Here is a 12,018-nt window from a genome sequence, read left to right as displayed (position 1 = left end):
ATTGTTTGTGGACTTTTTAATGATGGTCATTCTGATTGGTGTGAGGTGATACCTCACTGTAGCTTTGATTTGCATTTTTCTGATAATTAGCAATATTGAACATCATTTCATGTGCCTATTGGCCATCTGTATGTCTTCTTTGGAGAACTGCTTATTTAGGTCTTCTGCCCATTTTTCGACTGGGTTGTTTGTTTTTTTGTTGTTTAGTTGTATGAGCTGTTTGTATATTTTGGAAGTTAAGCTCTTGTTGGTCGCATTGTTTGCAAATATTTTCTCCCATTCTGTAGGTTGTCTTTTCGTTTTGTTTATGGTTTCCTTTGCTGTGCAAAAGCTTATAAGTTTGATTAGGTCCCATTTGTTCATTTTTGTGTTTATTTCTATTGCCTTGGGAGAACGACCTAAGAAAACATTGCTATGATTTATGTCAGAGAATGTTTTGCCTATGTTCTCTTCCAGGAGTTTTATGGTGTCCTGTCTTCTATTTAAGTCTTTAAGCCATTTCGAGTTTATTTTTGTGTATAGTGTGAGAGTGTTCTAACTTCATTGATTTACATGCAGCTGTCCAGCTTTCCCACCACCACTTGGTGAAGAGACTGTCTTTTCTCCATTATATATTATTGCCTTCTTTGTTGAAGATTAATTGACCTTAGGTGTGTGGCTTTATTTCTGGGCTCTCTATTCTGTTCCATTGATCCATATGTCTGCTTTTGTGCCAGTGCCATACTGTTTTGATTACTGTAGCTTTGTAGTATTGTCTGAAGTCTGGGAGGGTTATGCCTCCAGCTTTGTTCTTTTTCCTCAGGACCACTTTGGCAATTCTAGGTCTTTTGTGATTCCATATAAATTTTAGGATTATTTGTTTTAGTTCTGTGAAAAATGTCATGGGCAATTTGATAGGGATCACATTAAATCTGTAGATTGCTTTGGGTAGTATGACCATTTTAAGAATATTAATTCTTCCAATCCAAGATCATGGGATAGTTTTCCATTTCTTTAAATCATCTTCAGTTTCCTTTATCAATGTTTTATAGTTCTCAGCATATAAGTCTTTCACCTACTTGGTCAGATTTATTCCTAAGTATTTTATTTTATTTTTTTGATGTGATTTTAAAAGGGATTGTTTTTTACTTTCCCTTTCTGATATTTCATTGTTAGTGTAAAGAAATGCAACAGATTTCTGTGTGTTAATCTTGTATCCTGATACCTTGCTGAATTCATTTATTAGTTCTAGTAGTTTTTGTGTGGAGTCTTTAGGGTTTTCTACATACAGTATCATGTCATCTGCATATAATGATAATTTTACCTCTTCCCTTCCAGTCTGGATAACTTTTATTTCTTTTTCTTGTCTGACTGCTGCACTATTTTGCTGTCAGTGCTTGTTACTCCTCTGTGGGTAATTCAGCTTATATCTTTATTTTGGAGTTCTGTGGTTCTATTTTTATGCATATATGTGTGGATTTACTTTTATTTTATAAATTCTGCTGAGCATGTGGTATGCTCTTTCAATGTAAGGCTTTTGTTTGTTTTTTCCTTCCAATTCTGGAAAGGTTCCAGCCAGTATCCTTGAAAATACTTCCCATTAATATTCTCTGTTAATACTCTACTGATGATGAAAATCTTGTTGGACACATAGGGGAGTCTTTCAATGCTACTGCTATGCTTGTCTCAATTCCCTTGTTTATGTTTCATCTTTTTATCTCTTTTCACTGGATTCTGGGTACAGTCCTTGACACCTATTCTCTTGGGGGTGGCTTTGGGAAATTATTATTCCATCTGAATCTTTTTAATGGCTATGTGTTTTGTTTCTATATTTTCCATTTTTCATTCTGTCTATTCTTGTTTCATTTTTGCCTATATTTGTTCTTATAATTTCTTGTTCTCTTATATGAACACTTTTTTCCTTTATCACATTGTTTATATTAAACATATGTTTATTACACTAATTTTGGATGATTCTGTTATTTGCATTTGCTCAGGAATATATTCATTTCATGACTGTTGAGTTGGTTTTCTGTTTTTAGTGTTAATTGGATTTTTTGCTTTCAGGCAACACACTGAGTAAGAGGTGTATTTCTCGCTCTCACTCTTTATAATGCTTCTTAGTTGTCTCCACTAGTCCCCCAAGACCTTCAGTCCCAAAGTAGCTCTTTCACTGGCATCTCAGGATTTCCTCCCATCCAGGAATGGCTTTGGAGACATCCTTGGCCCAGTCACAGAACCTGTGGGCTGTTTGGCTTAGGTCAGGTTTCATTGGCTCTCTATGCATCCCCTCTCTCCTGCAGCTAGGTACCATTGATGGTACAGATAGTTTTTTTAGCATCTTTTTATGAGTGGCAGAAACCCAGCTGCTGATTTTATTCAGGTAAAACTCCGGTCTGAACTCTGGTCTCCCACTACTCACAGTGGAGCATTTTTTACCCCACTAGAGTTTGGAACCTTTGCACCTTTCTGTTCCCATACCTGAATTACAAAATGACTGTGACTTTACCCCCATTTATCTACCATTGTGGTTTTCTCATCTGCTTCTGGTCTAAAGAGATGTTTATCTTATTTTTAAGAATACAGTATTTTTTAAAGTATCTATCATTGTATTCAGAACTGAAAATGTATTTTTTAAAGCATGAGCTCACAATGCCAAAAAAGCTCAAAGTACTTTATGTTTTTAACAAGTATTGTTCTCAGTCATACGTATGACAATATATATGTGTGATTTACATACATTGTGTATTTGTGAAAATATTACTCAGTAGAATTCATTCTTTTTTCTAAAAGTTCATGCTAAATTTTATATTAGTCTACTAAATAAAACTTGATTTTTTTATCACCAACTAACTCCTAGATCAGTGTTGGTCTTCTAAGTCTGTAGCAACTCACTTGGCTGCATCTGTAAAGTCACAGGTAGGGCAGCCTGCACCTCAGTATTCTTCTTACCTGCCATGATATATAAATTCCACCAAAGTGATTCTCCTGGATTTGATAAATGTTTAGTCTTTCCACGGTTATCTACTAAATGAAAATAAATTTTGAGCAGTGCAGGACAGGGAGGTGATGCCTTTGCTACAGGGACACCTAACACAGAGTAAGGCATTTTGCCCATACTATCAAGAGAAGGCCCCTGGACGCTGAGCCAGAGTACCAAAAAGGAGACTGTATGTTTTAAAAGGAGATGAGAGAGGACGAAAAACAAACTGTTCTTCACCATGTTATAGAGTTAGAAACCTTGCAGCAATGATTTGTAAAGCTCAAATAACTGTATTGTAAATAAGAACAGAGAAACGAGTTATTCATACCCCCATAACCATTTAAAGGCGTTCATAAAGGCAAGCAGGTGTAATCATCCTTGAGTACAGAAGGAAGTTAAAAATAAATTTTCAAACCTTATCATATTTACCTTGCCAACTGATTCTGATTACGTGGCAACACTTACCAAGATTGTATGTAGCAGATAATGGTAGAAGTTTGTTCCCAAAGTTTTTAGAATGTTCGCCTTAAAAAATTTCTGGGGAATTTTCAACTTGACTGCTAACGCTTATTCATTTTTACCTTTTCTCAAACTATCTTTTCCTGACCCCTCAATTAAATTATGCTTCCTTCAGCACAGGCGACTTACCCTTTTCATAATTTTTTCAGACCTTATGTTTTCTCTCTTCTTTCAGCCAACTGGGCACTGCAGTAGCTGAAATGCGAAAAAGGCCACAGTCACAGAATGAAGAAACACCTGCTGTGTCTCAAGCACCTGGAAACCAGAGGCCCAACAATACGTGTTGCTTTTGTTGGTGCTGTTGTTGCAGCTGCTCCTGGTATGTCTTCTTATCTGTGTGATACCGCACCTGAGCTGGGTCATAACTGGCGTGAACCTGCACGTCAGCTCTCGGGACCATAGAAACTTCTCAATCTGTCTTTTTTTCTTCCTTTACAAGTAGGAATTACTGGAAACGATCGTTGGTTTAATGCACACATTTCCATAAGCAAAATATCATATTTCCTCAAAATCTACAATATAATTGGTAGTAAGGTAAAGAGTGAAAAATTGTTTTATATCATGGTTTTCTCCACCCATGCTTCTTAAAGGTATGGGTAAAGATAAGATTACGGCTATATATTTACTGAACAGTAAACAACATTCTCCCATGTTACAGAAGGTGCAAGAACACTAATATAACCTCTAGTAGTATTGTATGTAGTATTCAGGGTAGTGTTTTAGTTCTCTGCTATTCCACGTGGTGTTGATTGTTCTGTCACAGAGTTGGGTGGCAACTTCAGCCACAGACTCCTGAAAAGGACAGAAGAAGCAGCGCCACAGACTCATGTCCACAGATCTAAAAGGCCAGGGGCTATGATGGGTATGAAGGCCAAGTCAGTTCATTAAAAACTCTGAACTTAGAGCCAGAGAACCTGCTTTCCATTGCGGTTTTGTCCCTGACAGGCTCTGGGACATCAGACAAAGTTGTAATCTCTGCTTTTTGGTTTTCTCACCGGCAAAGTGATCAAGTCAGACAAGTTGGTTTTCAAGGTCCTGTCTCGTACTAAATGTCCATGGTTCAGGCACCTTAGAAAACCTGCTTTAGTTCCAAATTCCCAAAGTCTTCAAATAAGAAAATCAGTGAGACCCAGAGTCCTGAGATTTACAAAGATGAGATTCCTCGGGGCGGGAGCGGGGGGATGCTAGACTTAATGGAATTTCCATAGAACCACACGTTTCCGGGTACTGTAAGATCCAATTCACAGGTGGATATTTTGGGTTAGCAGTGGTCTGTTGGATCTCCATGACCTGTTTCAAAACCCTAAAGAAAGGCCCAGATGCTTGAGTCATCTTCTCACACATGATCTCTACAGTTTCTCAATGTCCATATTATGATGGTTGGTGTTATGATATAGCGGCATAATGTTCTACCACAGTGGCCAAAAGAGAAGATGAAATATGTAATGCTCCCGTGGCAGCCTTGGTGTTGGACAAGCTCTGAGCTCTCTAGGAAACTTCATTTCCAGAAAAACCATCCGATAATGTAGCAGTCTGGAACGTTTAAAGTAGTTTTTATAGATATCAAAATTGCTTCCCAGATGATGATTCTTTTTTGGGTAAAGTCATGTACGATTCCTTTTTCTTTCATTCTTAAGCCTCAAATTCAGCATTTCAGATGGAGGCAACAGAGTCCTAGAGGAGAGAACTATTTCAATGCAACTGTGTCATATTTTTCTCTCTCATTCCTCAAAAGATCAGCTAGCTCTGGTCTTAATCTGTGAAATACGGGGTAGTGACTTAATATGGTGGTTCTGGAGTCAGACTGCCTGGGTTCCAACTCTTCATCTCTTTCACTATTTGTTTGACTTTCAGCAAGTTGCTTAGTGTCTGCAGATTCCTCATCTATCAAATGACAGTAATAAGAATCCCTACCTCATAAGATTGCTTTAAACATTAAATGAAGTAAAACCCATACAAGCTGAGAACAGTGCCTGACTCACAGTGTGCATTTAATAAGAGTTAGTTACTGGGCTATGGAACACTTCATATCGGGAAAATAAAATCTCTTTAAAGAAGACCTGGCTCCAAACCATGTATATATTATTTTAAAGATCAGCTTGTAGATACAATACAAAAAATTATCTTGGAAAGGAAAACTATTTTATTTTAAACTTCATATGAAAGGTCACAAATATATTGTTACATCGTGCTGGGGATTATATTTCTATTTCTCACTTGCTCTGCGCCATGTTCCAGTAATTAGTATATAATTTTGTTTGCCTGCAGAAACTTATTTCTGAATAGCTTCAGGATTAACACACCAAACGCTGAAGGTCTTTTGTGCAATATTTGCTGTCAAACAGATGTGTAGTGAGATTTGCTTTTATCTGTCCTACAGATATTTAGCAAGACTTGCTTTTATTGATTCTTAAAGTGCACATTAAATAACAAAATAGTCAACGTGAGCTCGTGAGCATCAGGTTGTCACAGAACACAGACTATGGATGGAGAACAAAACAGCTTTTGGAAGCTGCATTAACTCTCCACACGTCTAGGGCAACAGGTATTTGGACCCTAAACACGTGGTGCCTTGGATGCATGTTCTATTAGTTTTAGACGAGAGAGTATTGTTAAGAACTATGTTTGCTAATAATGAGTCATGGACACTCAAGTCCAGGCCATAAAACGCAGAGTCTGTAAACGTATGCCTTCTTTACATGATAAATGATAGGTAAGGTCATTTCTAACGTAAGCAACTATTTTAAAAAACAAGAAGGAAGGTTAAATTGCATTTTAATTGTAACTCTGTTATCTCAGTATAAATGGAGATGTCCTTTACACATGCATTTTTAGAGCATCATAATTTTTGCATTTTGAGTTTAGGGAAAAAAAATTGTAAAGTCTTATTAGAGTGGAAAAAAAAAAAAAGAAAGAAAGCAATGTTCTTCAAATTTTCCAGGCTAGGGAAAAGGAGTATAACAAAAAGAAACACTAAAAAAAATGTAATTTAGGGACAAAAAGTTAGAAATAAAAGTATGAAGTAACTGTCATTCGTAAATAGGAATAGTTGCCATGTAGCTGATTTTACCTCCTTTTAAGGAAATAGAGTGCTAAGAAAATAAATTTCTATATCTAGTAATAAATATAAATACCTCACTCAAGCCTCACATGATGGGTTTTTAAAACAACTTAGTATTTTCCTCAAATTTGCATTTCTCATTCATATTTCATCATCAGCTCCTCTCTCATGTTTAAATTTATTCCTGCCTTTATAAAATTACCACTATGCTTTATTTTGGGTGGTGATACAGATCATAAATACATAACTGCTGAATAGTTCCACAGTTTCCTTCAAAAATCTCAAAAGTTAGGATTACTTCACAATGTCCTCTGTCCCTGTCAAGGAACCACTTCCTTCCCCAAATCCATCTATCTCCCTTTTCTCCCCAGAGCCCTCCATTTCAAGAAGAGAAAGCAAAGGAATGAGGTTGAGACCGTTTAACCTGTGTTACACAAATAAGTCATGGATGCCCGAGTCTTGGCCATCAAGCAGACAGTCTGTAAGCTTGCAAGCCCTTCTACACATGGGGCAAAGCTGTTCCCAGCCAGGAGAGCTTTGTCAAGATCACGTGTCTAGAGATTCAGAATTGTCAAAACAATGTTCCCCTTATATCAGGATTCAAAGAGAATGACCTGCCTTTTCAGGTTGTTAACCCTCTTCCCTTTTCTTTATGAGAAAGAAACCCTTCAAAGATGCGGGATCCTTGCAAAACTGCCAACAGCGTGAATCCATGAGGTAGTTCAGACACCTGTGGAAGTGTGTCGGAAACCAGAAATTGCGTTGTGCTCACAAAACAAGGTGCCACAAAAAGGACGTAGAAAGGGAGAGCTTCCAAAAGCTTAAACGTAATTTCCAACTTGTCCCTTGAACCCTCCTCTCCTAACATCAGAGGTTAAACTAAAATAACTCAGAGTATTTTTTTCAAGGAAATCTCTAGGTGCTAATCCACTTCTGCTTTAATTCCTCATTGCTCCCGGGGGTGTCCTAGCAAGAAAAACAGATTGCTTTGTTTACTTATAAAAAATGAGAACTCAACAGACTTCAGATACCATGCCTCCAAAACGTTCCATTGGCTTCTCATGCTGCTGCATGGTGGTGAGGGCATCACTCGGGTGGGGCAGCCTTAGGCTCGCCACCTGCAGTTTCCGAGGGAATAGGTTCTCTCTTTCGCTACTTTACTTACTAGATTAGTGTATAAGCTTTTGTTTGGAAGAAAAAAACGTCCTCACTTAAAAACTAATGTTCAGAAAACTTTGTGTCTCATTTTACAGATAAGGCAACTGAAGACTTGCCTACTGTCACTAAGCTCATTAACGACAGAAGTGGGACTAAAATGCAAGTCTCTTAACATCCCAGTCCATTGTTTTGTCCATTTTAAGAGAACACTTCCAAACTTTTCATTTCCAGGCTGGATATGAACTGATTCCAAAGCTTTTTACTTTGCAAACTCTTCAAGAATTATATTAAGTAACACTTTTCAAATGAAATTCACAATCTCATGCGCTACTATGTATTGCCTACAAGATTTCATCCACTGCATCGGATGGTCTCCATTCTTCTCAGGAGAAATTGGCCAGAACGTTACTACATTAAATAGTCCTGTGAAAGCTAAAATTATCTCCCTTTTGACACATTAGTTTCCAGACCACGGAACAGATCTAAGTAAACTTTAAGCCCTTCATAAACATACTTTTGGTTGCCCCTCCCTCCATTTTTAACAAGTACCACAGCCTCTATAATTCAAAACAGTGCAAAAATAATGTCCTATTTTATCCTCTGACACTGTCACACTTTAGCTCTTTGCTAGTGGAAACACTAAAACGCATGCTTTAAAAGCCAAAGGATATTTTTTCAAAGGAAGAACAAAATTTGCGTCTGCTCCATGGTAAAGAAACCACCCCCTGGAAATAAATCTACTCACACATGCAAGTTGAATCATTTCATCTAAGGCACCAGTGAAGAAGCAGTCTTTTCTCTAGCTGTCACCCTCAGAGACCTGATTCATCTCACATGGGAGCACAACTTATCTGCATAGGATTTCCAAAGGACGTGTAACCAGACCATCAAAAATATCACTTACAAAGAATTCTAGTTTTGAAAACTCTATCTCACCATGTCATAGGTAAAATTTGTCAGTAGTTTCTATAACTTACACCATCTTTTAAAGGCACACAATCAGAAGACATGTACCAAAATGAACCCAGGTTTCCCAGGCCATATACACAAAACCAAAAAGTGGACGTTGGCACCATGGACCATCTCTGTGTCATGCACTTGTTTATTCACTCCTTTACAGCTGATTGAATGCTCATTATTGCCTGGTACTGTTGATGTCATTAGCTTTCACCAGATTCTCCCTGCCTCTACATTGACAGGGAACAAATGCTCAATAAGCAACTGAACATGGACATGAACATTTGCTTTACTCCCTAGGTCACCCTCCAGAAAAGTTTAAGATTCAAACTGCCTCTGCCAACAGAATGCCTCGACCCTTTTCCAAGGAAGGCACACCGTTCTTCTTTTTTTTAATTTTATTGGAGTAGAGTTGATTTACAATGTTGTGTTAGTTTCAGGTGTACAGCATAGTGATTCAGTTATACATATACATATATTCATTCTTTTTCAGATTCTTTTCCCATTTCGGTTATTACAGAATACTGAGTAGAGTTCTCTGTGCTCTACAGTAAGTCCTTGTTGGTTATCTGTTTTATATATAGTAGTGTTTGTATGTTCATCCCAAGCTCCTAATTTATCCCTCCCCCCTATGTTCCCCCTTTGGTAACCATAAGTTTGTTTTCAAAATCTGTATGTTTCTGTGTTGTAAATAAGTTCACTTATATCATTTATTTTAAAATTAGTTTCCACAAATGAGTAATATCATACAATACTTGTCTTTCTCTGACTTACTTCACTTAGTATGATAATCTCTAGGTCCATTCATGTTGCCGCAAATGGCATTATTTCGTTCTTTTTATGGCTGAGTAATATTCCATTGTAGATATGAACCACATCTTCTTTATCCCTTCCTTTTTGACTCTATTTACTGTAAATGTACATTTTTTCTGAGTGTCACATTGCAGTGCTTAGACCATCAATGGAAAAATGGATGTGAAGAAAACAAAATACTAGATGAAAATATTATACCCAATTTCATTTAAGAGAGTAGAAAGAACCAAAACAGAATGGAGAAAGAAGATTAAATTAATTCCAGCTAGAAGCAAGCAAGAGCCAGCCCCCGCCTGGCCCTGTGGTGAGTGGAGAGGAGACGCCCCGGAAAGACGGAGCGCCAGGTGGGGCGGGGAGAGGACGTGGGCCTTACCAGGTCGAGATGTAGGAGAGTTCTGACACGGAAAGGGCGTTCCAAAGAAAACAAAGATGGGTCCTCAGGAGGGGAGAGGATGGATGGTGAGAGGAGCCTCGCTCCGTGAAGAAGCCCAGAATTCTAAAGTGACAGGAGGAAACAGACTGTAGGCAAAGAGACTGGGCAGCGCGTCCAAGGACAGCACTTGGCACTGAGACTTGAGTGCCGTCCACGGGCCCACATACCCCAGTTGGCTTCGAGTCATTTCAGGGTCATATCCGGGGAGGATCTCTCCATCTCAGCTGACGCACTGTATGTCGTGGTGGGGTGGGTGAGGGCCATCTGGGTCTCAAAGGGCAGGATGTGGTGGAGCTTCTCGATGACCTTGGCAATGGGCCACTGCTGGTCAGCCCCATGGCCACGCCTCCCTCTGCCCTGGACAAGGCTGCACACTTGGGGGGCTGGTCTGACGCCCAGCTCACTGTGTTGGTTTTCATACTAGTGACTCTCCTTCTGTTTGACATGCGTTTTTGTTTTCTAGGTGAGGGCCTTCAGTAAAATTATGCTATATGGATTTTAGAGTGGAATTCACAGCCATTCATATCAGTCAGTTGGCACTGGGCCTTTTCCTAAACGTGTACTAAAGTTTTAAAATAACTAAAAGTATATTTTGGCTTATAACATAACATTTGGCACATAGTAGGAGTTTAATTAATAATAAGGTGTTGAATGGTTGATGGAATTTGGATTTTCCAATTGAGTCTACTTTATAAAATATGGAAATTTGTATCACAGATTTTGTTTCTCAAAAATTACAGGTATAGTCTTCTATCATTAGCATAATGATGTGGCGGGAACCACCAGATTTCTTCTTATGCACCGTGTTCTTCATTCCCGTGTGTGTGTGTGTGTGTGTGTGTGTGTGTGTGTGTTAGTAGCAGTACTAGTACTAGTAGTAGTAGCAGTTAGTAGTAGAGAAAGGCCAGGATTCCAGGAGGGAGTGCTAAAATCTGGTTAGTACTACTGGGATATAAAGTCAAGAAGGACAAAATAGAAGACTAGAGACACACTGACAGGTAGTAAAATGCCTTTTATGGCATATTAAGACGTTAAGACTTTACACCTTTTTTGGTTATGGGAAGTGACTGAACATGCTTAAGTGAGAAGGGGACAAAGTCCATTTTATGTTTGAAGTATATCCCTGTGGAGACAATGGAAACTGTGTGGAAGGACAGGACAGAAACAGGAAGCATGTTAGAAGACTTCTGTAATAGTCTTGGTGAAAGATGCAAGGGGCTCAAAATGAAAGGTGATTAAAAGGAATGGAGAGATTCCAGTTTCAAGAAAAAGGAAGTACTGTCAACAATTTGCAGTAGACGTAAAGGAGAAGGGAAGGATAACGCCATTGCTTTGCTTGAGGGGCCGGGTTGATGGTAAGCCCATCAGATGAGAGAACGCTGGAACAGGAGGTGGTTTAGGCCAGGATAGGATGGTGGGTTGGGCTCGGTCCATGTGTGGGACCCAAGGATTAGCTGTGGAAATGATTTTGAAGCTTGCAGGGCATGTCTTGATTAGATATATATATTAGATATATATAACAATCAGGGAGTCATCAGCATACAATATACAGGAGATAAAAAGGATGGCCCAGCATGAAGAGCAGTGAGCTACAGGCTGAAACCTCAAATGTAAATCCTTAAACCCACTACTGGGCATATATCCAGGGAAAACTATAATTCAAAAAGACACATGCACCCCAATGTTCATCGCAGCTCTATTTACAATAGCCAGGACATGGAAGCAACCTAAATGTCCATCAACAGAGGAATGGCTAGAGAAGATGCCATACATATATACAATGGAATATTACTCAGCCATAAAAAGGAATGAAATTGGGTCATTTGTAAAGACGTGGATGGACCTAGAGACTGTCATACAGAGTGAAGTAAGTCAGAAAGGGAAAAACAAATATCGTATATTAACACATATATGTGGAATCTAGAAAAATGGTATAGATGATCTTATTTGCAAAGCAGAAGTAGAGACACAGACATAGAGAACAAACATATGGATGGATACCAAGGGGGAAGCGGGGAGTGGGATGAATTGGGAGATGGGGATTGACATATATACACTATTGATACTAAGTATAAAATAGATAACTAATGAGAACCTACTGTATAGCACAGGGAA

General features: G+C 38.6%; 1 protein-coding gene across 4 annotated transcripts in view; it reads left to right on the top strand.

The window, feature by feature from the left end:
• Positions 1-12,018, top strand: part of RGS17 (regulator of G protein signaling 17) — an 88,135-nt gene that overhangs the window by 49,700 nt on the left and 26,417 nt on the right. For 3 of the 4 annotated variants that reach the window (XM_019951713.3, XM_019951711.3, XM_019951712.3), the window contains exon 2: positions 3,657-3,800. In XM_019951713.3, coding sequence (XP_019807272.1) covers positions 3,682-3,800 — 119 coding nt within the window. In that variant the 5' untranslated portion in view covers positions 3,657-3,681. Of the gene's footprint in view, positions 1-3,646; positions 3,801-12,018 lie in introns of those variants that run through there. The other variant, XM_073789750.1, reaches the window with a different exon arrangement.

The sequence above is a fragment of the Tursiops truncatus genome, chromosome 12 (assembly GCF_011762595.2).
Source record: "Tursiops truncatus isolate mTurTru1 chromosome 12, mTurTru1.mat.Y, whole genome shotgun sequence".
In the NCBI taxonomy this organism is placed as follows: domain Eukaryota; kingdom Metazoa; phylum Chordata; class Mammalia; order Artiodactyla; family Delphinidae; genus Tursiops; species Tursiops truncatus.
The sequence above is the reverse complement of the archived record's forward strand: the minus strand, read 5'-3'. Positions and strand labels throughout refer to the sequence as shown.